Source organism: Mycteria americana, chromosome 5 (assembly GCF_035582795.1).
Source record: "Mycteria americana isolate JAX WOST 10 ecotype Jacksonville Zoo and Gardens chromosome 5, USCA_MyAme_1.0, whole genome shotgun sequence".
Classification (NCBI taxonomy): domain Eukaryota; kingdom Metazoa; phylum Chordata; class Aves; order Ciconiiformes; family Ciconiidae; genus Mycteria; species Mycteria americana.
Window position 1 is genome coordinate 18,005,515 of NC_134369.1, and position 27,093 is coordinate 18,032,607.

Consider the following 27,093-nt stretch of genomic DNA (forward strand, 5'->3'; position numbering starts at 1 on the left):
GGAATCCTTATTAGCTATAACCTATGAGGAATTTCAGCAGTTTCTACCTATTATCGCTTCTGTATATCTTATCTTCTCTGCTGTTTTATTCATTAACCAAGGTTTTGGGGTTTATTTCATCTATAAGACAACTGCCTTACTATTATTTCATCTGTCGAGGTCTAAAAGGGAGAGAAAAATTGGAATTAGTGTACAAGTCTAATTTCGTTTAAATCAGTCATTACCCTGGCACAAATCTCTGTGCCTCAGTCCTACTTAATTTTGGAAAGGAACTCTGTATTTTGGAGAATGAAATAGTTCTTGGGAAAGAACTGGGAAATCTGGGAATCTGGGAAAGTGGAACTTTGTTTTGCTTTCCAAGCTGAAATAAACTGGATGATATTTCAAAACCCATAGTGTTCTAGGTCTCAAGAGAAATGGACTGTGGAGAGGGTGCAAAGATGCAGTCAAAGCCATTCTAGAGTTGTAGTCACACCTGGAATACAGTTGTTATTTATATACATGCACAGAGAAGCTAAACTAGACTATTTTATGATTGTAAAAATACACAGGTACAAAATCTTGTAATTTATATTCAGCAAAATTGTAGATAGTTTATGAAAAACTATATCCTCTACTCAACAACAAATAATGTTTCTGAGTAGTGGAAAAAACTATGTCACAGAACAAGAATTACTATGCTTCTATAACAATAGTCCTCTTCCAAAATCTGGTTTGTTTAATCCATTTATATTTTCAGTGCTTCAGGGCAAGGGTCTTTACATAGTTCTCTCAATATTGGCTAACAAAGTATAGATTGATTTTGGATTATTATGTTTCTTTTAGTGAAACTGTTAAATGCATGACAAGCATTCTGAAAAAAAATAATGATTTGTGACATATATGGAATATATGGATGCAATTTTTAAGAACACTGACGTCATGTTTGGAAGCCAACTGCAGTGAACAGCAAGGAAAGTCAGGTGCCCAGTTCCAAACACATCACTGAAGCCCATATTTTAATCCAATAGATAATACAAAGTAACTACAGTGCATCTATCATGCTCCACCATGCAGTATGTAGCTCAATTAGAGTGCAAAATAAACTCATAATAAATTATTCAAACAGCTGCTAAAAAAAAAAAAAAAAAAAAAGGCTGTTCAGTATCTTTAAAAAAATTCAGTTGTAGCTATTGTACAGTGTCTGGGATCCTGAGGTCACAGAACACAGGACTATCGCCAAGACTTATTTCTGGCAAAGCTTCAGATCACTTGTGAAAAGAAAACACTCTGCTCTTCTGGAAAAACAAACCAAGCCACATTTGTTCTCAAATGACAATGCCATGGATTCCTGAAAGGAAGTACAGATCTACGTTAATGCTAATGACAAGAGCTCTTGCTCTAACTTGGCTTCAACTACTGCAGAAATTCCACTTATTAAAACTTTCAAGGACAACTTTTACTCATTGTTTATGTCAACTTTGCAAGCTGTACATACTCACCAATGATTGAAATAGGCTTCCTAGCAAAACGAAGTCTTCCCCATATTCCAACATATTTACTGCGGCATCCTGCTGACCATAACCGAACCACATATTCTGTTCCAAAGAATACCACTAGTACAATTTCCTAAAAGAAACAGGGAACTAGGTTAATCCTCTACTGTAGGTCTTTCATCTTTTTTCAGAATGTACCAGGAAACACTAAGATAAAATGTAAAATTTGGAAGGTGAAAAAAATGTCAACTATATCAAAATTATCTAAAGTAACAGAAAAACCTGTAAGAGTAAAGAAAGAAAAGATTAAGAGTAAGCTTAAATACTTCAATTGTATGCAGTTTGGCTTGTCTACATGTGCTAAAACTGAAAACCATTCTGTGCAATTCACACTCAAGGTTTCCTGACTAAGCCAAAGAAAACAAGCACAGTCTGTATTGAGAAGATGAGTATTTTGCTAGTGTATTTCATTTTGGGAAGAGGTGTGCTTCACATACCATTTACCATATCAGCTTAACCTCCCACTTATTTTTACTTTTTCAGTCTTCCTTTAATCTCACATGGATTGAAGAAAGATTTCTAGTACTCGTTACCAATATGTCTGTCTCCAGGTGCACTGAAAACAGAGTGAGACCTCAAGCACACCTTTCCTGTCCTCTTGTCAACAATTAGAGACTTCAGCAGAAACAGAGGTCTAGTCCTGAAGCACTGCTGGTATCAAGCTACGTGTTAACCACAGACCTACGCTAAAGTATGACTTTGGAAATGCCTACAAAGTGATAAATGTCAAAGATATCTGACATCCTTGTTGATTAGACAGAGGTACAATTATGTCATATTTGGAACTTATTCAATGTGCAGATCAACCTTGCTTTTCTACAGACTGGCTGAGCATGGCATACTCAGTATATGTTTCCTCAAGTATCAGGGAGCTGCAATACTGCCTTATTGGCCAACTTGATTAATAACTGGTCACATTCTCTATCAGAGACAACAACAAAATCTACTAATTGGAATGGTAACAGTGGCTTGTAATTGAAAACACAGAGCACATGGCATATGGAAAGAGTAAAGCAGAGAACCAATCATAAGGTATCACAGTTACATTGGACAATGCAGATTAAGAGAACGAGCTGCTTATTTCATACAGTGGTTTAATATAAAGAGCAACTGCAGAAAGGATGACAAGCTGCTCAACATTTTATCCAGCCTCCTCACATTTCTGCAGGGCTCACTGCTGTTTTTCATAACAGATTGGCAAATGAGACTCAAGATGGTACCTATGATTGTTTTCTAAACTAACTGAAGTAACAAGGATACAACCCTAGTCCAGTCAAGATGAATGAGAGTCGTATTATCAACTTCAAAAATGCATGGGAGATTGCCCTGAATACAGAGTAAAATAATAGGTCTGTATACAGCAAAAGGAGGGGAAAAAATTGTTATGCATTAGTTGACTTTGCCATAATCTTTTTGTGGCTCTAAAATGCCAGTCTCCTGATGGCATAACAAACTGTTCATCTCAGGCACTACAGTGTTGAAGTTCAACACCGTGACACTTTTAGAAGAGCTAGGAGAACATTAGCCAAGACTTCTTCCCTTAGTTTTGACAGTCTTATAACCTGTGCAAGATGTCAGATGCAGCAGAACAGCTATCACAATTGTTTATAATCACTTGTATTCCAGTTAGATTTTCAAGATGTAATGAAACTGTCCAGATCATTGCTTGTAATAAACATGAAGCTCAGACCCTTTGACCCCGCCAAGAATCTCTTCTACACCTTTGTCCTGAAAGGATCTACCAGGACCCTTCACCTTTTTTTTTTTTTTTTTTTTTAAATTGGACTATTATTAAATATTTTTCAATAAAATAAAGTCTTAATGAATGTCATAAATCTAAAGAAACAGCACCTGCATCAGATGCTTTAAGGAAAGCCCGTGTCTTATGACAGAAGCTTCAAATGCAATGAAATTCTCCCTTTGTCCAATTTCACCTAATGTCATTTACGAAGCTACAGTGAATGGCAAAATTATGAACCCTGCTTTACATGAGGTGTTGTTGAATTGTCACAGCAAAATAAAGCACCAGAGGCTGTCTTTTCTGACCAGGTGATTGTATTCGTTTCACAGACATGGTCAATAAACTCTAATATCCAAGTACTCTTCTGTATGCAGAAAGCTAGTACATCTCCTTTCATCACTACCACAGAGGAAACTCCCTTAGCAAAAGGCATAGCAACTATACAGGGAGCTAAAACTGTCCTTCATTCAAAATAACTAATTGAGGAAGGGATGTATGGCCTCATATCATATGCAATAGCACAGATAATACTGTTCAGATATCCTTAAAAGCAATTACCAAAAGCAAAAGAACAACAACAACAAAAATTTATCTTGGTAGGCAAAGAAAACCCCAGAGAAAAGTTAATGTTTTAGCAAAATGAAACCACAAACAGCACTCTGACCAGGCACCGTGGCCTTGTCAGGATCACAGTTTCAGTTTTATAGTAAGAAGGTAGAAAGTGAAAGCCTGAATTGTGCTTTAAAGAAGCACGTATTCTCTGCGTAGGAAATTTGCATCGGAGTCGTGCGCATATGTTTTTTTAAAGGCCCTCCATGGTTCATTGGATAACAGGCACACCGGCAAGTATGCAAATGGGGGCTGTCCCAAAGACAATGCGACAGACACGCAGTCAATGGTTACTGTCATCCAGCTCTTTGCATGACATGCAGACAAGCTTAGAGAACATTGATTGTCCTATAGACTCCGGTGACTGGAGGGAACGACCAGTCGGCTTACACCAAGACACATTTTTCACTCCTGACGTTTTGATAAAGGCTTATTGACCTAAATGAGACCCAAGTTATTCAGGGAACATCGGGGTGAAAGTGCACAAGCTGTTCTTCATGGTCATACACAAAAACTCCAGGTATCCATTAGCAACTGGCAAATTCCCCCTCCCCTGCCCGTGGCTGTGTGACAGACAAAAGTGTTTTTAATATCACGTGTTGCATAAGTCTAATAAGTAGTCTCTTGGGGGTGGGAGAGGCTGATGAATTTCTGTTGGTACACACTTACATTAGCAGCCACCAACTTGCAGACGAGGAAAAAATACATTAGAAAATTATGCCTTCCTGAGCTACTAAAATATTGCCTATATTTTCTCAATTAATAGCTTAACATGAAACTGTACATTAACTAGAAGGATGCCAATCTGATCCTTAGTTCATTTATGCTGGTGGTAATTAGGGCTAATTCCATTTAATAGGATTTACACTGGCAGAGAGCAGCAATGCCCCACAGATGAGAATTTCAGCAAATCTGAGTTGCACTACAGATTAATTTGGTCCACTGTTTCTTCAATACTTTCTCCTAATTTCCCGCTTAATGCCTACCTACTAAGTGCACTGTATAAAAGTTTGTGCTTCTCGCAATCAATCAGCTAGACTGAAACATGGCTTTGAGAAGCTGATGTAGGACAACGGAAAGATAAAGTGCAGACAGAAAGCATGTAAAAAATGAGTGAAATAAGAAACAAAGCAGCATTCAGCACAAGGGAAAAATTAAAATACAGAGAAAATAACTGCCTGCAAGACACTAGTAGGAGTGGGGATTAAAGCTCAGCGGAGGATTTTTCTTGGTTAAAATTACAGACACAGAAGAACTGCACTGTGCAAGGACCCACTCAACCCTATGTAGCTTAACTGTGATCTCTTTTCTACAAGGTGAAAACAGAAATACAACACTGAGATAAAAAACTTAGTGACATGGTAAAAAGAGCCTTCTGAGATGTGACAGTCGTGTACCTTCATACTGTAGGCATACAGGAGCCCTCTTGCTTAAGAGGAGAGACTTTTTTCCTTTTAATTATGGATTTGTACGTGGTACCCTCACTTCTGTCATCCTTCCTGCTCAGCCCAGGCATATGCTTAATGCAATCTTCATGCCTTCTCAACCACATAATCCCAACACAGTCAAGTACCAGATTAACTCTGGATGAAAAGGCAGAGAAGATGAACATGAGATACACATGTAGATCACTTTTCTTGAAGAACTCTATCAGTGTTGGTAACTCTCCAGCTGTGAGCAACTTCTCACATGTAAATTCACAACACTTTCAACTAAACGGAACAGGTAGACAAGACTAACAAGTCTTGGGCATTTCTACTGTGGTACAGTGCTTGGTGAAACTACAATAGATCTCCAAGTAGCCATTTAGCAGATGCCAGGGAATGAAATATTTCTCATAAAGACCAGTAAAGGAGCTTGAGCCCTCACTGGTGCATTGGTGCAGGAGTGGGGTCAGCATATGGGATCCATTTCAGAGAAGTCTCATGACAGATTTTTCAGTGCATCTCACTACTCACTTCCACGGTTTTGATATGGAAACAGAAGTTCCTTCGAGTTGATCAGGTACTACGTGAACAGCTTTGGGAATTGCTTCACGTATAATGAAAGAGCCATCAAAACATAAAAATTATCCTCAGTCCGAGACAGATATGTCATAACTTAATCACCTGGCTAAAGTACAGCTCTCATCACATGACAAAGGAACTTAGGCAGGATCCATAAAAACACAGTCCCCCGACAAACATACCCATGCTATCTGTCATTACAGCCTGTATTTCCACAGTTCCCATGGATTAATCACGGAACACATAGAGAAGGGCTCAAACAACAGCTGTGATGAAAAGCCCATGTATTAGGTTGACTTACACCAAAGAACTGGACCTGCTATGGGAAAGGACACTTTAACTATCACCTTGACAAACTTTGGGATGCCATTAGGCAAAAGGACAAGAAAGTCCCTTCCATCAGAGAACAACAGGGAAAAGTCATTATGAAAAGGACTGTGACTGAACTGAAGGAGGAACCAGACTTCTTTAGCTGTGTGACTGGATAGTCAGATCTATGAAAACAAATACACACAAGTATATTAGCAAAATTAATATCTGGTTTATTTTGCTAATAAATGCATCTTGAAAAGCCCTTCCTTTACTACTCCACCCCCACCGGATAGGAAGAGCTATGATCCAATGTTGGGAGGCATCCAACATCAACACTGTGAGATAAAGTTCAGTGGCAACTCCAAAAGGAAGGACAGAGTCCCTAAACTTAGCTGAAGGAGGTGTTTTTAAGCAATTAGATTAATAGCTTCGGGAAAAACAAAAACCAACACAACAAAACCCTGACATAGAATGGATCATGACACCATAACAGCAGCTATTTAACACATAAATTGTCTGTGGAGGCTGAGAAAGCATCTGCATAGAGAATATGTTGCCTGAGGCTCTGCCTGTAGACCTCAAAGCTGTAACTGGTCATGGAGCATCACAGAAGTTCATGCAGCCATTTGATGTGGGAGGCTAGATAACATCATCTGAAATCTGTTATGAACAAGAATGCCCTTACTCTAAGTCTAGACTTTTTGTTTTTTATGAAGTCCATAAACATAAGAGAGGTAAAATACATGTTTTAGGAGCAAGGAGACAAAGCATACCACTATGTTATTCTGATTGGCTACTGAAGACCAAAAAAATCAAAGACGACATACAGCTTATTCCATCTGCCATAGAGGTGGCTGCCGTAAGAGGAAAAGGAGATAACAAGCACAGGAAAACAAGAGGCGTTGATGAGGGTTATGACTTTAAGCCTCATAAGCACACACTTCTTGTACTGTAAGAATTTTCTCCCATCCCAATGTTTTACTGGGAATACAACTCCTACCCATCTCTGCTGTATCACAAGCTCTATTACGTTATCCTCATTGGAGGGATCAACCGCATTATTCCCACAATTCTTTCAAATCTGGCTTCTTTCAGATTCTAGCTTCAAGGGTGATAAAGTTCCCATGAATTCCTTTAAACAAGGAAATAAGCTTTCCCATAGCTTATATAGGGATTGCATGCCAACCAGCATTACCTCGGCTATAAGATTCCTGTGGCACTACTTGCACCGATACCTATTTGTAAAGTAAGAGAATGGAAGAGCTCTACTATTGGCGCACTAGCTCTGTAGCAAAGTGGGACAGTAACCTCCTCGTAATCTCAGGCAGCAGTAGTGGAGCGAGGACACTGCCAAAAGTTTTGTTCAGAAGTCGTGACAAGGAGGTCTCTGAAGGAGCCAAGAGAGGGGACAATAGATCTGCTGATGCTAATGCAAAGTGACGAATGGGGCACTTGCTGTCAGCCAAGGGCTGTGGAGCTGGATTGGGCAACAGAGAAACAGGCTCAGCATCTTCACAAGCAGGGAGGCAGCATATCCTCTACAGCCACCAAAAAGTCAAAAAAAAGCAGGAATGTGTCTTTCATGTAGAGCAATAGGTTGCATTTACACTCAGAGAATGGTAGTATGCAAAAACACAAACCACTGCAGGCTACGTGTTAGCTCAGAGAGAGCTAGAGTCCTCTTCACAGCACACTGTTCACTGACACATCAGGGCTTGTAAACTGCTTCAGACAGCACTTGTGTATAGCCCGAGCAGGGTATGCAAATTAACAGCAGCGAAGGCAACTGTTTCTTCTAATCTCACTCACTTTGTATAGAGAGGCCCCTCTTTGTTCTGTGGAGAAAGGCAGGTTTTTTTCCTGAAAGCTGTACTGTGTTTTCTAAGATACACAGAACAGCAAAATCAGATGGCCTAGGCAAACAAAGACAGACACCAAGCTCAATAAAGTAAAAAACCCAACTTGATGAAGTACAGATTAAAAATAAAAATATAAATGGTTTTTCATATATATAAACACTTACTGAGCAACATCAAGTGCCAAAAGCGCTATTTAGAATTGGGGATTTTTCTCTCCCTACTTAATCTCCTCACTTCCAAAGATCTTGTAAATTGCATCTTTTCAAGTGAAAAACAGTAACAAGTTTTTTAAAAATGTTTAAAGCCAGAACACTTGTTGTTCCTTCCTTTCAAAAAGCCTAGTATCATTTGCTAAAATTCTTTATCTAGCATACTTGGCACCAAATGATTAAACAGGCAATGGAAAACAAAAAACATGATGTCAGTATCACACTTCTATCTTTAGAGGCCCATAATTAATCCTAAGAAGTTACTGGACATCATTAAAGTCCCCTTATTAATGTTTTTAATTAAGCTGAAATAATATTTACTTAAGTGTTCATGTTCTGAAAAAAAGGGACACTTACTAGGAGACAGAGTTAGAACAGTTGATTGTGCCAAAGCTTTTCTATTTTCCCTTAATCGGTGCAGAGAGCACAGAACAATAGCACTGGGACCAATAAAGAATACTGCAGGCCTGCAATTTTAGGTAGAGATATTCCAAAGGCTCCAAGCAACTAAATCCTATTGAATTTCAATAGGAGTCAAGCACCTAACTCCCTTAGGTACATTTAAAAAGCCTTTAATTTATTTCCTTAGCTCTCTTCTCACTAGAGGTTTCAGCCAAATCCAAACGCAGGCAGTTGAAATTTTTCCACCGACTACAAAAGGCCTCAGATGTCAGTGGTGTAACTTTGCACGTGAAGGCATGGTCTCAGACACGGCCGTGTTAGAACAACTTTCCACACCGTCACCCCTGCAGAAGTCTCTTCATAATGCAGTCGTCTTTAGCTTTTGAACTTAGTTGCTGATGATATCCACCAGGAATTTACTGAAGTAAATTAAGCTGGGCTTGCACATTTAGTTTACGATACTTGTTTTAGTGTGGAGTTCTCCCCCATCACAAAGTATGCGCAAGAACTAGACTTTAAACCCAAAGTATTTGGCAAGAGAAATGAAGTGTCAACATGCTAACACTGGCGCAAAAATGATTAAAAAAACCCACTCCTTTCTGTTTATTTCATGAACCTCTTATTCTGGGCTTCATGAAAGTCTCTAGAAGAAATTCATACAGGACCTTCTCCTTCAAAGTGAAAAATGCCCTGGCTTCTACCCAGTGCAGCATATGCTTAATTTTATATTTCACTGAATTCAAAAGAACTATTCACCTACTTAAGATTAAGCACACATACACACAGTTCACAGATATGCATACTCATTCATTAGTACATACAGTATGCTAATAAGAGTAGAAAGGAACTGTTACAGACTATTAAAAAAAATCAGTCTAAGCCAAGTAGTCTATATTTTTATGTCACAGAGAATTTTTCATATTAACACTATTTACACAGTGGCTACTTTCCCTGATCCGATTATTTTTATCCTGTCAACTATCTTGTTGCATGCTTTTTATTAAATAACCTTCCTCACTCATTTTAAAAAAAAGCTACTTTGTATCCACCATGTCCTACACTGAGCAGTTCAGAAGTCTTCCCTTTGCTCACAGTTAACGTTGAATTTACTGGGGGCCCTCATGAAGAGACTGTATGCCTGGTTTTTTCCAGCTATAAATGACAGGGCAATAAAAGCTATTGTGTCTTCCAGCAAACCATGTTTCTCTTATTCCCTTAGACTACCACTGTTACAACACTATTCCTTTCTGAGAGAAAATAACTATTGCACAGTATCTCTTACCTGAAAGCAGTGCCACACAAAAGAAAGAACCTAGCCATTATCAGCCCAGCTTAACCTGTCAATAGCTTCACTTTGTATATTTAAAAGGCAATATAATGGTAGATGGCATTTTTAAGATGTAATGGCCAAGCTCTGGTCACCTGCTATACAGTCTGGTAACAGCAACACCTGAAATCTAGTGGTTTCAGACATACCAATGTACTGGTTTGTTGGTTGTTGGTTTTTTTTGAGGCCACACTGTGGTAGCAGCCAGGAAGCAACAATATATTTTAAAACAGAAATCAGAAAGATTATTGATGAAAAAAAATATTTTTGTTCCACTGGTTTTGAAAAGTGGAAAATAACTTAAAGCTTTTTGTGAATATTCTTTTTTCCTCCTTACACATCTCTTTTCATTCTATTAGAAAAGGGCAGAAGAAAAGAGGAAAAAGACTGGTAAGGATGGGAAGCTAGGAACCTCTAGTTTTCAGTTGTCTTTTACACTGAATCAGTGTTGGCTCTTGAAAAATTGTGTCTTTCCACAGAGTCATATTTTACACAAACTGCAGCCAGGTTTCATTTTATATTTAAATTTTAGTGATTTTTTTTCCTTTTTTTTTAATGTATAGAGTTTTTAAACAAAAGATGCATGTCTGCAGAATCATCTGTAGATTTAAGGCATGAAAGGGAATACTTTTTTTATTATAAAGTAGACAATTTAGGAACTACATTTTTCTCTGTAGAAACTTGCAAAACAAGGACTGTAAGAAATTAAGCTTTAATGAAATGAATTTTCCTTTTATGTTGTTTCTCTCCTGCTGTACAGTCACCAGTTGACCAAGGATATCTACATTCCCACTCTGCAGTAAACCTGACCTCCAAAGCTCTACTAGTTCTTTAAGCATCTCAGTCCTCCAAAGTTGACAGCACTGCATGTGCATCATGTCAACCTTACCCACAGCCCAGACATTCTGACCTACGAAGATTTCTCAACTTAAGGGCACTATTCAGAGTCCAAACAAAGAGAAAACATGCCTGCAAGCTGTAGTAATGCCCCTCTTCATTCCCTGAGTAGGCAGGAAGACTGAAAAGATACGGGAGATCAGAGCTTGACTTGCTAGTCAGCTACAGGTTTCTCACACAGTTTTGAGCAAACCACATGCAATCTTTAATGCCATTCCAAATAAGAGAAACCCACTACTCTCACCACCCTCTTCCGCACAAATGCTCCAAGACAACGAGATAGTAGCACTGTGAATGGAAACGTAGCTGGATGTGCACAGCGACATCATGAGGCCCCCACATCGAAATCCCATGAGCTATTAAGAGCTATTTCAACAACTTGCTCCAGCAAAAGCAGGTACAGAGTGCCCCGAAGATGAACTCTTTCTGACTAAGTTCTAACTTCTTACCTCTCTTGTGTAGACAAGACATCTCCCCCAGCCCTGCGCTCCCTTCAAGAAAGGAGTTACAAAACGGTACTGTGTGCCAGACAGCCTTGCTTCAGGAGTCTCAGCTCTACCCTTCCAGCTCCTCTATGTGGTTTTCAGCTTTATGGAACCCTCTCTGGGATGTGATGTGTTCCACAAGTAAGCCATTTCCAGGACAGTGAAAGGTCACCAATAGCAGGACATTACCTCTACTTCTACATATACTCATTATATCCTCTTTTTCTAGAAGCAGCATATTTTCAAAATTCATCCTCCAAAAGTAAGATTTCTGGCCTGAGCAATGACCGTGCTCTTCAATAACAGTTTAACAAGAACTAAATTTCAAAATTTCAAATGGCCTAACGCTGGTTTCAAACACCTCCAGATAACAGAGGGAAAATTTTCATTTTTTCCAGACTGGCAGGACAGCAGTGCAGGATACAGCCATCAAGTTCTGAAACAAAATCCTGTGCGGTTAGAAGTGGGGTGTTCCTTTCACACACCTGGGTGACCACTGCTCAGTTACCAGTATCAGGCTCAGTGTTGATAAGAGTTCAAGTGCCATATTTCTGTTTGACATTCCCATAAACACAACCTGCTTTTGCCTCAACATACTTGAGCTCTCTCCCAGGCCTGCTCCAGGGAATACGCATCATGCTCTTCCACACAGCTGCCAAAACAGTCACACACTAAACCTGTAGTCCAGGCACTTAATACTCCTCACAGGAAAACACATGTGCTAGTTTAAGCTAATAAAAAAACCTCTCAGATGCCATATGTACACAGCCCATTCAGTCAGCGTTTTACAGTTGCCTCTAAAATTTGTGAAGGAGGAGAGGAGAATTATTTGACATGCAAAATAAACCCAACCAAAGGCAACAAAGTCAGCATTTTCAGCTAAGTGGCAAATACATTTCACATACTGAAGGCAAGTAGTTTCCTCCTTGTGCCAATTTCCTGCGCTCGTTCCAATCAGCAAGCATTAAACAGTTGTGGCTATCATTCAGCGCATCAGGATTATAGCATACCAAAATGGGAAGTTAATTTATACCAACCAAAGCACATTATTAACTCAGTGCAAACTCTCCCTAGAGCTTTGATAATGTTCCAAATGGATCAAACTAAACTTACACTTGCAAAATGAAGATATAAGCCAGATCTTTCTGAAGTTGCATAACCCATTAACCAAGCTACCGTTATGTGCAAAGACTTATATTTTTACTTGGATTCATGTTTCTATCAGTTTTAGGTCCAACATAAATAAATGGTGCAACAGAGGCAGCTCTTTGCAGAATTCAAAGTTACGAAAGGAGAACTCCAGCTCTGTGAAACTCCGTTCACTCACCATCACCTTTCCCCTGCTCCCCTTACAAATAAAGGACAAGTGCACTATTCATTGCTGGAAGAAAAAAAAAAAAAAAAAAATCTTAAAAAAGCCATGGCCTCAGTGGCAGCTGGTCTGAGCTTCAAGACATCAAATACCTCAGGAAACTAATAGGCATTATATGGAATGAATTTAACAAAAAAAAAAAAACACCCCAAACTGATATTTGGCAGAATTCAGCAACACTGTACTCCAAAACTCTTTGGAAAAGGAGAAACCTTATAAAAGCAATGCCTAGGACATGTCAAGAATAAACTAAAGGCTCTGCAACAGTACGTAGGCTAGCAGGCAGCTGATGTAGCAAGCAAAAGTCACCCAACCAGAAGAATTCCCTCTATGGAGTGGTACTTGAAGAGGGAAAAACAATTGCAACTTAAAGGAAGGGGCGCAGGGAGCATGGTAAGAGACAGATGAGCCTTTTCTGTGCTGAAACATTGGGCAATGCAGGACAGATTTAGAGTCCACTTTAAAATATATGTTATTAGAACAACCAAAGCACTGGTTATGCATTTTAAATGCATTAACATATCAGAACATCCAAGTGGTAGCAGTGGAGCAGGACTTCATATTATTGCGTTACTATTGCGCTCATTTTTCTAAAGCTTGAGGCATATCTGCTCTTTATGTGAACTATACTTCCAGGTGATTCATGGTATGATTTTTTCTAGGAATAGCTGAATTTTCTAGGGCCTTCTCTTTGATCTGAGATTTACTGTTGCTTAAATTAGTAATTAAACTAAACACATCTTTGGAAATGCCTGAGTTCCAAACATTTTTTCCCAATACCTTATGTGATAAAGCAAATGGCAGTCTTACTCCACAGCTAGACAAATCCTGTCAGTAATTGTAAAAACTTTTTTGTTTGGTTTTTTTTTTTAAATGTCAAAAGATCATCCAATTTTTTAGCCTTCCCTTTACACCTTCTCTGCAGTTCTTGATACTCACTATTTCAAAAAGTTGGGTTTAGTGTGTCTGTCCTGCTTAAGCCTCTCAAGATCCCATCATGTTAGATGTGATATTAACAAAAAACTGTAAGTCTAGTCTGGACACCAAAGGTCTTACTGCCAAACCAGAGAGCTAAGATTACCCACTGGAACCAAAGATGTTCATCCCACCCAAAAAGATACTTGTTCAGCAATGGAGGAACTAATAAGAACCAACACTTGCACCAATTGTCTTAACAGAAATGAAGCAAGAGGTTACATTAAAGAAAGGTGACTCCTTGCTTTAAAGCTCCTGAACCCTAGTATTTACTTACCCAATATGCAAGCCACCACTCTGTGACAAGCAACTGAAACATGTGACATTTTTGCATCATGTCATTACTGAGAGGCAATAATGTTCTTTCCACTGCAAAACATTCTTTTAAAGCAATATTTTCTCAGTATGCAAAATAAATAATTACCAAGGTAAGTTCTTTTCTAGGACCAAAGGGGAGGGAAAAAAAAAAAAAGGAGTCCTGATGCACAACAACCAAATACTGACACATGAATAGTGCATGTAAAGAGTTTGGGTTACATCCTTTTTTAATGGTTTACAAAAGAAATAATATCTCAAGTGGCCAAGACCTCTAGAAATGATCAAACATCAAAGGTTTTAGCTAACCTTACAGATCTTACAGGAGAAAGAGGCTACTTAAACTGCAGTTCAGTTTGGATAGTCTTCCAGTTTTCTTAACGCATCAGTAAAGGTGGCTAAACTATGGAAGCCAGGGTCAGAGGCCTGTTCTCCTCTGCCAAAGGGAGCAAGGCAGCAAAACCAAACTCACCCATTTGGTGAGTTCCTTCTTGGTGGATGAAACAAGGGGGTCTGCCATGCTTGATTTGCATCCTATTTCCAGCTCTGCTAAAAATGGCTTTAACGACAGCCTCGTGTTTCCCCTTTCCCAAACACATAACACATTGCACATTTAACTTTGTACAGAAGCGTCAATTGCTAGTACTGTTCAGGGTGTAATTAATAACAATTACATTACACTAGAAAAGCACATAAGGGACTGCTTTGTGTACAATGTGCATTTCCTCACCAGCTGGATGGCCAAAGGAAACCTACTAGACATGAAAGTATGGTACAGCTGTGTCCCATAACTGGGTATTTGAATATTTATAAGGTATTGCACTTGGGATACCAAAGCTGATAACATGAATGCATGTTTTAATAAGTCCATCAATAAAGCTTTCCTCATTAGAAATCTGCCCATAGCATGTTACATCAGAGAATTCTGTTATCATGAACTATATTACTTGTCCCAAATGGCATACTGTTAAAGCCAGAAACATTGTGCCTATTTAAACAGCATGCTTTAGGGTACTCAAAAAGTGGTAGAAACTCTCTGGTAATGCTATCTGTGGTTTCACACCTTTTGAGTAATAGTAATGAATATTTCATGCTATGAAGACATGAAATGTGTTTATCTCAGGGGCTAAATCACCCTGAAAAACACTACAAAGGTCCCATTTTTAAACACTTTGCAATTATTTGCAGGCTCTGAGAATTATCTCTTCAACAAATTTGATTATTTTTTGATGTTTAAAAAGGTAGTAAACAATGGTAGTTGTAGAATAAGCAATCAGTTCTCAGTGCAACACCGAGTAGTTACCACCACGTGACTCCTAGTATTGCTATGAGAAATCACGTTTGACTGTTTCAATCTTAAGCGTAGCGTTAAACACGGATAATTTTTTTTAACATAGAGACCAGGGTCAACAAGCTGGGGGGGTGGGGGTGGGGAGTATCTATTGCAAACTGGAGGAATTTGTATACTAACTGGCTACTACACTGATGTTTTCCATAGAAATTCCAGCTGCATTAGTTTTGGCAGCAATTAAAGACTACTTTCGGAATCCTTAACAACATTCAAGGAGTTCCTTTTAACTTTACTTCATGTTCTGTAGTTTTTTCTACTCTTTAAAGCAGAGAAAGCAGGTGGTTGTTTTTTTTTTTTCAACCTTCAACTTGTTTTACTGTTAAAATAAATACCAAGATAAGTCAGTCAGAATTCAGGCTCAAAGGAACCCCACTGAAGTATTTATTCCTCTTTGAGAGCTGAGAAGCTCCTCTTTTGCTTAGGTTGTACCTCTTACTGCTGCTCATTACATTGTGCAATCCTGCCTGTGAGCCAACATGATCATAGGACTAAATGATAAAAGAAGCTATTCAGAGTTTTGGCAGGAAGAATACTTCTGACATTTTGTTTCATCTGGATCACAGGATTAGACTTCGGCTCAGGGCTTTAACACTAAGCTGCCCATGCTACACCACACAGAGCTGATTTCTGACACCTCTTCCACTGTATATGACTTTATTCTTGAATATTCCCATCCAAGTCAATGACATGACCCTTGAAGCAAGGTGTAATCCATAACAAACAAGCACAGTTGAACCTCTCTGTTGAAAAGGGAAGATTATACCCTCACACTATGTATATGTAAGTGCTGAGCCACGTAATCAACGATTTGTGGTTCTTGAAAGAAAAACACAAACAAAAGCCAGCATGTATCCAGGCATCAGAAATGTAATTGTGCCATATTCCAAATACCAGCTGAACTGTTAAAAACCTCTGTGACCACGTGATGGATTTCAAGCATGTTCATAACTACAAAAAAATTATACAAACAAAATTAGTATTAATACTGATTAACTAAGTTAATACTAACTGCCTGGCTAGAAAGTGACTTCATGGAGAATGAAAACTCCACGTACTTGAATAGGGTAAACATGCATGGCTTTTTCTATAATTAATGGAAACAAATAGGCACATACAAAGGGAAATTCATCTCAAGTGTCCTAGGCACCTTAAGATGTAATGAACTATGCTTTCAGGAGTACCTAACCTTTTCCATGAAGGGAAAGCCTATATGATTGACTTATACTACCTTTTAGACAGCTAAAAGCTGCAAAAAAAATTCAGAGTCAGCCTAGAAGAACTGCTTTGAATTACCTAATAAAGTATTCTCAGCTTGGAGCAATGGTATAAGCAGCAGAGGAAATTTACTATCGGTTCTCACTTGAAAGAAAGCTTTATGAGGGGTTTCTATTTTGGGGCTGGTCTCCCTAGAGAGGTCCATGCGATTACCTTGTCTACCTCCAGTTTCCCTCTCAAAAAGCCCAAATCCACTAGTTCATCTGGACAGCTCAGAAGGTCAGGCATGTCAAAGGAGATTTAAACTTCCTGAAAGTGTTGTGAAAATAAGGAGCCCAGCAGAAAAGAAATACCGTCTCTACACCCTGAGAGAAAAGATTTCATGTTAATAATCACACTCATTGGGTTTCTCTAATTTTTATCAACATCCAGCTTCAGGAAGACTTATTGCAAGTATCAACCAAAGCCATTCAGCTTCATAAAAACAAACAAATAAAAAAACCAGAAAGGCAAACAACCATCCACCTCAAGACACCCAAAGCCCCCTAGCATCATCAGTTTTTCTATAATAATATCCTTTTTCTATGATTAAGTAGAACTTTTCCTATTGATTCCTGTAACCTATGTTTACTGAAACAAAAAAGTGACCAAATCACTTTCAGAAAGAAAATTTTTAAAACTATGAAACCAAGAGGTTTATTTTTCAGTTTCAAGGACAGTTCACTTGCCATGAAACGCAATATGAAGTTGAGAGTGAAACAGGAAAGACTTCCTCCATGTCCTTTCTACCACCACCCACCCCCATACTTCTTCATTGTTACATGACTGTTTCCAGGTAGAAAAAGGATGCATTTTGGGGAAAAAATGTGACACCTAGTTTCAATGGTTTAACTCCACAGAGAGATGTAACTCGATTCATCAGAGCATTAGCTCAGCAGAGAAAGCAAACCAATGAATCTTCATTCAATAAGGAATATGTATTCATCATGTAGTCACTTCTTGAATCAACTCAGATTGATTAAACTTCTTTCATTAACTGATTTCAGGTCATCTGGTTTATTAACATCTACAGAACCCACCTGGGGCTCTTGAACATCTGCTGCACTTGTCTGACTTGTTTTAGGAAGCTCAGGCCCCTTTGTTTATTATAAGCATTTCTCAAATTTCTGTTAAGACCTTTAGATTCCCCTGATCTTTCTTAAGACCTATGGCAGCTAGCAGCTCTTATTCTTCACATAATCATTTATTGCTATTGTCCAGCAGAGCCAAACACACTTCTCTCATTCAACCACACATGATCAAACAGAAATCATGGGTAGGGCTTCTCAGAGATTGACAGCTTTGCTGGTCTTCCATAAAGGGAGACAAATGGTTCAGGCTTATGCCTGTCCACACATTTTCATTTTCTAGTTCATGATGGTCACAACAACCCACTGAGTTCAAATATTTACAACCAGGAGTAGGTGTCAGTAGTGGGCAGGGGGTGGTGGAAGATCAAGCATTTATTTATGCCCCACGCATTTAGGATGTTGCTCTTGGGCCTCTTATAAGACACTTTTCTGCATGTATTATACTTACAGAAAAGCTATTGTCCACTACATTCATTTATTCGCATATGAAAAATACATAATGATGTCCTCACATGCAAATGGAAAAAAGTTTCCATTCTTCAATTTCCTCCAAATTTCTGAATGTTACACAGGATAGTATGAGCTGATAAATTTTACAGTAAACAAAAAAAACAACAGCATACCCAACCACCATATCCTCAGTATAGCCTCTGCATATTGGATGCAGAATTTGTTCTGCAAAAATCAATTAGGAATTTTCCTGTATTGTACACAAAAATATGATCTATAATTGATTTCACTGATGTTAAATAGCTCAAGACTTTTACACATATTCAACCAGTTATTTTGAGGTTTATTTGTAGCTGTATGAGCTGTTCAGAATATTTCTTTTGAAAATAGTTAATAGTTAATTGACTCAAGATTTTGGGGGTGGGGAGTGAACTTTCTAGAGTACGAGCCATAGTATGTTAACACAGTATCTCACACTATATTGAGCTCCACTAAGATGAAAGGCTTAGAGGGTTCACTGTATAATAAAAAGAGCTCATGTAAGCAAAAGAAATAAATATTTACAAAAAGAAAACTGCCTTTAAATTCCTAAAACCCACCCCACACTGAAGAATCACCATCATATTAGAAACATCACCAGTGGGGAAGAGTAGGGGGTGGGGGAACGAGCACAAGCAATAGCCTTCCTTAAAAAAATATTTATCTAAAAGTAGTTAGATAATCTTTGACTTTCGCAACTGCTGAGCCAGTCAATTCTATCTCATGTTCAGCATCATACTATTAAACTAAGTCAAAAGTTTCTGTGGTTACTATCAGATGAAATGAGCTAATTTCCCCTGAGAATTGGCTACACTGACCAGATGTCTTTAGCCAGCTACTCCCCAGATCGAGCAGGAGCAGCACATGCAATGCCTTCTCTGTTACTATGGAGATGGGTTTTCCCATCCACTATGCAGCCGGGCTTATAGTAGCTACCAGCTGTTGTCTCGACTCATACTCCATCAGGAGAGACTGAGGAAAGAAAGTGGGAGACGTAGGGCTGAGCTTCTCCCAGCCCTGAACCTCATAAACTTTAACCACAGAATCCAACCCTCAATTTTCTTAGCTGCCGCTTGGGCTCGTTGCTATTGTTTACAGCCGCCTTACGGTGCCTCCTCTGCTGGTTTTACAAACTCGTAATAGGTCAGCAGCAGCACAAAACCGCTTGGTATAACATGTTCGATTGCTGGGCTGGAAACTTAAGGCTTTCCCAGCTCACACTTCTAGCCCAACATTCCCATCTAAATGATTCTATGAGCTTAATTCTAAATCTCCAGCAGTAACCCATTTCAGGTTCCTGACATTATTCTTGCTCCATACTTTCAAAGAAAAACTTTCTGGATTAATGGCTCCCTATCCTTCCTGCAAGGCTGGTTAATGCCTTCAATTCCCATTACTTTTTAACTCCTGTGGAACTTTAATCCGTCTCTGACCATGCTGATGAGCTGCAGAGAAACAACACTGGTTAGGATTTTCATTCTTGCTTTTTCTCTTTGAATGCAGCCAAGTTCAAATGTCTAATTATAACATTGCAGAGTTAATGATCAATTTAACAAAGGCTTTAGAGTATCTTTGAAGTCATAACAACAAGCCAAAGGGGGGTTTAAAACGTTAACAGGGAGCCTACGTAGAGAGCTTTCTTAGGATTATGTCTCTCACTTAACAACAAAGTTGAGTCATTTCAGAATACTTTCCAGCAACCCCATGGCTCGATCTGGTTGCCACATAGCACAGAGCTCTAGTTAGTGTTTATTTTATAACTCCGAGCAGCACCAATCATTACCCTATTAATTCAAGCATGTTTAATTCAATGTCCTTCAACTACTCAGTCATGCCTATTTGTAACTTTTAAGCAACTACAGAAAGGTACAGCTTGTCACCATATTTATACTTAACAGGCGCTAATCACTAAGGTTAGATATACAATGTAAGTAGGGTATATATTAAGACAGCTACAAGTGATATTCACTTAAATGTATGATATGCAGCCTCTGCTGCTTTTGCTTAAGGCATACTTTTTTCCACTTATCACACAGACTGAATTTGTCTTCAGATGCATGTAGCTCCTGCTGATGTCAGTGAGCTATAAATACACATCAGAGGACACACTCTGACCTGTTTACTTTTTAATCTGACATATGTAGCCACTCATATTTTGTATATATTAAGCACCATTGCAATGCTGAATCAGCACATCCAGAAATAACAATAAGGGCATGCTCAGCCTGGAGCAGCACACAGAGAAAGCAGTCAGGCTCCTTCTCGCTTTCCTTTTACAGCAATCCTGCCGGTCAGCATCACCGGACACGTTTTGCAGAGGGTTTTTTGTGTCCCCACTCAGGTATCAGACAAGGGTGAAGGTGAAAGGTGTTAACCTGTTGATAAAAGGTTAAGCAAGGAGTTAAGACAGCAAAGGAGTTATAGATGAGGGGCAGCCATTGTTGGTCCTCCAAAGTGAGCTGAGGGGAAAAAAAACCAAAACCAACCAACCAACCAAAACCACACCACACACAAAACCTCAGGCTGCCTGCAAGATCTCCACCAACATTTTCCTTTGCACTACACGGAAGACCAGGGTTGGACATTTTTCCTGTTTAAAATTACTAGTGAGGAAAAATTCCATAGCAAGAAGCAGAGACAGTCTCTAGAGCTGGGCACTGTTAAGAGGAACGTTTCACAGGTATGACCAATCAATTTAACAGCCACCCTGTGGCTTGCGCAGAATGAAGAACTTCTAGGCACATAGGGATTTATACATGGGGCATTATCAACAAAGAAAATCTATCTATCTTTTTTTCCCCAGTGCTGCAGTTATAGACCACAGTTATTTTATGGTGACATGCAGGATAAGTAAAAGCTGGATAAACTACATCAGTGAAAATCAGTGTTTCCTCTCTAAATCAGCCAGTGCAATCACATTTCCTTTCAGATCTCCTGGGAGATTACATCTTGCTGCTTTCTTCATTTAAACCCAACTTCCCCAGACCTTATCTATGTGGGAATTTCCACTTCATGGTGAGTTTGTTCATTACATTCAGGTACTTACCCTTACAGCCCTGCCACAGCAAAGGATTACAGATGCTTGAGTCTAAAGATCACTTAAGTTCTGATAAAGCAATAAAGAAGTGAGAGCAATCACTCTGCATCATGCTAAAAAAGGCTTTCAATGAATACCCAAGTACAACACTGCTGCAACAAGACCAGGCAGCTGGCTTCCCATTTAGCGGGGAGTTCACTTAAACTCTGAAGAATACTAGTCTTTCCACAGATGATCAGGGCACTTACGTTCCACAGAAGTAAAGGGATGATATTTTTGTTCTATTTTTAAAGCAATTTTGCTGGGGGTGGGGGGAGAATCACATCATGAAATGGTATTTGGACATTATATCACAACCATCCCTACCATTTCAATGTTTACAACACATTTTACTGCAACAGCAGTACAGAACTGTGTATTTTTAATAAAATACAACTGCATCCAACAAAAGAGAATGAAGTATCAAATTTGTTTGCTCCTCCATGCTCTGAAAGCATAAGGACTTTGTTTAAATCAAAAAAACTAACAAGCTCATTAGCTCTCCTGAGGGCATATGGGACCCTGAAATCAGGGGGTGCATCACAAGGCACAACATTTTTGGTTGATACAGCTACACAACAGCTGTAAATATGCATTATATCCTGAGACAAAGTCTTCACAAGTGTTTCAGTGGTTTAGTAACCCCTATCATATCTTCCAAAGCTATGTGAGCACTAGGAGCAAAATTTGCACACCTGTAAAGAAAGCTGGATTCTTTAAGCATAAACTGTGCCAGAGAGATGGTGGTGACAGGACATCCATCAACTGACACTTCTTCACCTACATCAGAAAGATTCACCCATGCTTTTTAGAGATTTTAGAAGCTTATATTTCATTTCAGAAATGCAATTAGGTCTGCATTCATCCCACCTCACTTCCTGCTCTTAGCTGGAAAACCCATGGCTCCATCATAAATCTGTGCAGGAGAGGGGCACCTCCAGAAAAATGCTGAGACCCTAACTTTGACATCTCAGCCTCAGGTTAGACAGCATGTGTTCATACTTGAGCCTCAAGCAAATGCAGCACTCAGGTTCCTGAAAGCTATGAAGCACAAACAAAAAAACCCCACCCAAACCAAAAAAAAGCTTTGCCATACCACAGTGAGGTAAATGCACTGATTTTCTGTCAGATCCAACAGCAAGGATAAAAGATGTGAGTGCATGCCAGCTCTTTAGTAGGCCATAGAATTCCCTTTCTATTGTATTAAGTTAATCTGAGACCAGCAAAACTTTAAACCAATGATTCAGGCTGTGAACAACTGCAGCAGCAAAGGAGCCACTGCAGATGACTCTCTTCTACCTCTTATGGGAACAACTCACACCCAGGGGGATGGGCAGGTGAATTTTTGCATCCGTTGATACTAAATTCAACAGAAACTGTCTCATAGATGCTGGCTCAAACGTTTCTTTTTCAGACAGAACCACTGCAGTGCAGTGCAGCCTTTTATAGTTCCTTCTCATCATTTATGCAGCTCAGATTTTGAACACCTAAAAAATTCAGGGAGAGAGATTCTTCATTTTTAGGCATTATGTTTTGTGGTGCAACGTATATTGAAAAAGCTGCTACTGCTAGCTTGTGACTTTTTGTGCCAAGTTATCAAGTGGTTTTTATCTAGCAGATCACAGCTTTAAGTTTTTGGCACAAGAAAGCTCCTTAATATATTTATATAATGGCAAAGGCCTCTCCCTGTTTAAAATCAACAGTTATGTCTTTCTCTGTCAAAAAGGGACACTGTTTTGAATCATAATCACTGCAGACCTTACAAGCGCAAAAGAAGTGGCAAGCAACACGACAGTATCTCACAAATACTAAGAGAACAACTTGCAGTACAAGGCTCTTGTAGTTGCAGTCTTTAGTATTTCCCTCCAGAAGGCTGCAATGTAAAGGTGCTTGAGACAGTATAAACACTATCCAAAGCTGAAATCTCTATCCAAACAGGAATAAGTAGCTAGGTTCAATATACCCACGAGAGGTTAGACAACGTCATCATTTCTCTTAACCTTTTCCTTAAATTAATGCTTTGGTTATGTAACTAAATGATGTATTTATTGCCAAATGTGTTTTTAAATGCACTTACTAAAAGATATGCACATTGCACTACTATAATTCTTGATTAATCATATCAATTTCTAAAACAGATGGATACGTAACTTTTAGAATCCACCTGTTTTGATTCCTCTAATGCCATGCACTACAGCAAGTCAGAAATAAAACGCATTATTTAAAGCTTTCCATAACAGTACATTTCTCAATGATACTTGATCAAAGCATTTGCTTTGACTGTGCCGTATTTGTTTAACTACTACTACTGCTTATTTTAGCCCATACTAAAGAGTTTTGAAGAACATAACCTGGGCAAATGCCAGAAGAATGTAGCTTTTAAACATAACCGTATATTCAAAGAGTGAAATCAAGCTCTAACAACATAAGCAAGCAAAATTCTGTCATGTACACAAACCTTTCCTGTGTGTTTTTTTCTTTTTCAAAAGATTTAGTGGCAAACCCAGGATTTAAGTAGTTTTCCTTATAAATATTTCAGAAGACAGTAGAGATATTCATGAACGGCTGTTGCTATTGCAAGAGCTATTTGAACAAATTTAGGAGTTTTACTTTAGTATTTTGATAACCAGAAAATTAAGCATTTCACATCAGAGTAGATTTCACTGACTTCTGTGTGGCTTGTTTTCTTGAGGTCAAGTGTTTTGGGAGAGGTTTGTTTGTTTTTTTAATCTGGTGTGTTTATCTGTTTACCAGAATCACATTCTCACACTTCAAGGTGTTTTCTGACTTTATTATATAAGCAGTAATTAATCGCCATCATTTTTCATTTGATAATGGTCATTGATTCTGACACATTGCTTAAAATAAATATAATATCTTTCTACACTCAGTGTTCTCAATTGCTCTTAACTGTTCTTTCTAAACTCTAAGGTACACTAACACAAATGACTGCAGAATAAGAATCATGTGATTTAACAAAGTACATTCATAGATAAGCAGACTGTTCTGTGCACATGTACTTGAAAGCTGAAGGGCAAAGATTAACATTTACAGCAAATCACTACATTATAATAGACAGTCTTTTTGCGCATTTATTATGTAGAAAGATGTAAACATTTTTCTTTACTGTGAATTGGCAGTAATGCTACTCTGAATCAGACAGTAGTGATACTTCTCTAAACCCCAAAGCTCCACAAAAGGCCACAACTTGATTTCAAGTGCACTGAAAAATGTAACAGGTAGGTATCAAACCTGAATCTAAAATTCCACCCGTGTGTGAAGAGGGAATAAGCATCTGTAGCCCACCATTTTAAATTACAAGTGAAAGCTCTGTATCTAATAAAGCTTAACAACAGTGCTGCAGGCATTGACATTTTGGGCTTACTAATCTATTTTCAGGTCTGGTCCATATATATTCACAGTGCAGCTGGCAGGAAAGATCAAAGCAAAATGCAGCTGAAAATGGCACTTTTCATGTGACATCAAGGTTTGTCATGTTTCACAGGGCTACCATTGCTAATAATAAATCCGTCCCTGCCAGCTGAATTAATTACACCAGATGAACAGAAGTTTCACAGTGCAGGACCACTGAATGTTTCAAAACTTGGAAAGGTACTTCAAATTTCAGGTGGTGACAAACATACAGGAAACTTTCAGGGACAGTTCCCGACCCACAGCGGTAGTTACCTGTTAAGGCTCCTGAGGGCAACCTGTCTAAACAGCACCTACATCAAGACCACTGGTAGCACCAACCCTAGCAGCAGCGCTACAGGGAAGGAAAACGAAACAAATAGAACCCATCATTCTTGAAATCAGCCACTGAAAGAAAGATTTTAATGTACTCTTCTAGACCACCCCACTAGCAGGGTATCTCTCCTTTGCACTCATATTAAAATTATGTTTTGTACAATTCCACTTCACACAGAAGAGGACTCCTGGCAATCCAGGAGCCAAAAGCAAGCTCGCAAATATTTTTCTTTCTTCTAGACAAAAACAAATCTCCTCAAACCAGACTGCAAAGAGCAAAGGCCTTTGCAAACATAGTAAATGCCTTCAGCTACTTAAAATACAATGTTTATTTTACTTCAAAGATTTTTAGACTAAATTACCTTAAAGCAAAAAGTGCAAGCAAAATAGTTTGGTCTTTTTTTCTTTTCTTTCCCAACCTCTTAAAACATGCTGGTTGGTCTAGACCTACATATCACAGGCTAACATAAATAAGTGCATCTTTCATAAAATTTATTCCACAAACAGGAGCTAGACCACTGGACAGATGCAGCAGTTATATTTTAAACATTTTGGCATCCTTTTTCACCCGTTTCCTTTTCCCTGCACCTTCCTTTTGATCTGGCCCCACCCTAGGAGTCAGTCATCTTCCCTTGTGGGTGGATGTACTGGCACAGCTCAGCCAGATGTTTTGAGGGAAGTATTATTCCCTCCCTGCTACTTGCTCAAGAGACAGAAGAGGTACTGCTCTAGGCTGAGCTTCCCCGTCACTGGCTCTAGTCGAGCTTTCCAACTTGTGAATTAATAAGACCTAAAATAAGAAGACAATTCACGGAAGAAAACAGAGGGACAGCATATGAGAAAAGATACCCTATTTATTTGATGGTTCAGACCTGTCATTAGTGCTAACAGGTACTTTGCTACCTACAAAACAGAGCACGGATCTGGGCAAGTGTGTCCTTCAGTCCAGCCCACCTACTGCTTTTATTCTTCAATACTTAAGTGTCCACATTATATTTGGGCCCAAAGCACAAAGGGGCCCTCATTTACAGCCAACTCCCAGGCACCACAAGCAGTGCATGAAATAGCAGCAGCAATCACAAAAGCTCACAGGAAGCCCAGGGTGGAGATTTGTGAATTCTTCTCTTACTCAAGGGCAGGCTTGCCTGCTTTCCTCCAAGGTCTTCCCCAGCTAGGAAAGCATGGAATACCTGCAGGCACATTCCCAGAAAAGCCTGACAGCCATAGAGGTACTAGAAGAGGTGGAAGGCAGGTCACAAATTTTAATAGCATTTAGTACATTAAATATTACAGATTTTTCTTTCAAGAACTGACGTTGTCAGGGAGGTTGAGAACCCAGCTGTAGACTCGAACACTTGTTTGTAGTCTTTCCTGCAATCACACCTTATCATTCCATGGAAACTTTAGCCTTCGTTTTGTAAAATGTTAAAGGAGACTGAAGAACCACTTTTTTAGAATTGGCCCATGAAATAAAAAGCTATATATTCATCTCAGAGACATGCTCAAGCATAATCCCACAACTTTCTGGTTTATTATGAATTTTCTGGCTTTTGAGGTCAAGGCAATGAATCTAGTAGTCTAGTACAGTTTAACAAGTGAGACAGTTAAAAAAAATTTCTCTTGGGAAAATGCTTGTCTGGTGACATTGGCAGCACTGGTGACTGACCCCTAGGGAAGTGGGACAGTCATACACAGATGGGAAATAGCTGGGAAGGAACTACATGGAAGCACTGAAACATTAGACCCTACCTAGTGGCTGAAAACTCACGTGCAAGGTCCAGATGCTGAAGTCTGAATGTGTTAGCATCATTGTTAGGGAACTGATACTAAGTGACAGATAGATTATATTACATAAAGTTCAATTTCTGGCTACCCACAATGGCTCCTAATTCAAACAAAGGCTTGACAAGCTACCGACAATAAATAAATCAAAGTAAAAAGCACACTGCTTTGAAACTTTAGCCTTATGGTCAGGAACATTACAGTAAGCTCATTTATTAAAAGGACTGCTTGATTTTGACCTAATACTACTTTACCAAAG

General features: G+C 38.9%; 1 protein-coding gene across 4 annotated transcripts in view; it reads right to left on the reverse strand.

The window, feature by feature from the left end:
- Positions 1–27,093, reverse strand: part of KCNQ1 (potassium voltage-gated channel subfamily Q member 1) — a 371,056-nt gene that overhangs the window by 277,951 nt on the left and 66,012 nt on the right. For all 4 annotated transcript variants that reach the window (XM_075502322.1, XM_075502321.1, XM_075502319.1 and 1 more), the window contains exon 3: positions 1,482–1,608. In XM_075502322.1, the coding sequence (XP_075358437.1) occupies positions 1,482–1,608 (127 nt within the window). The remainder of the gene's footprint in view (positions 1–1,481; positions 1,609–27,093) is intronic.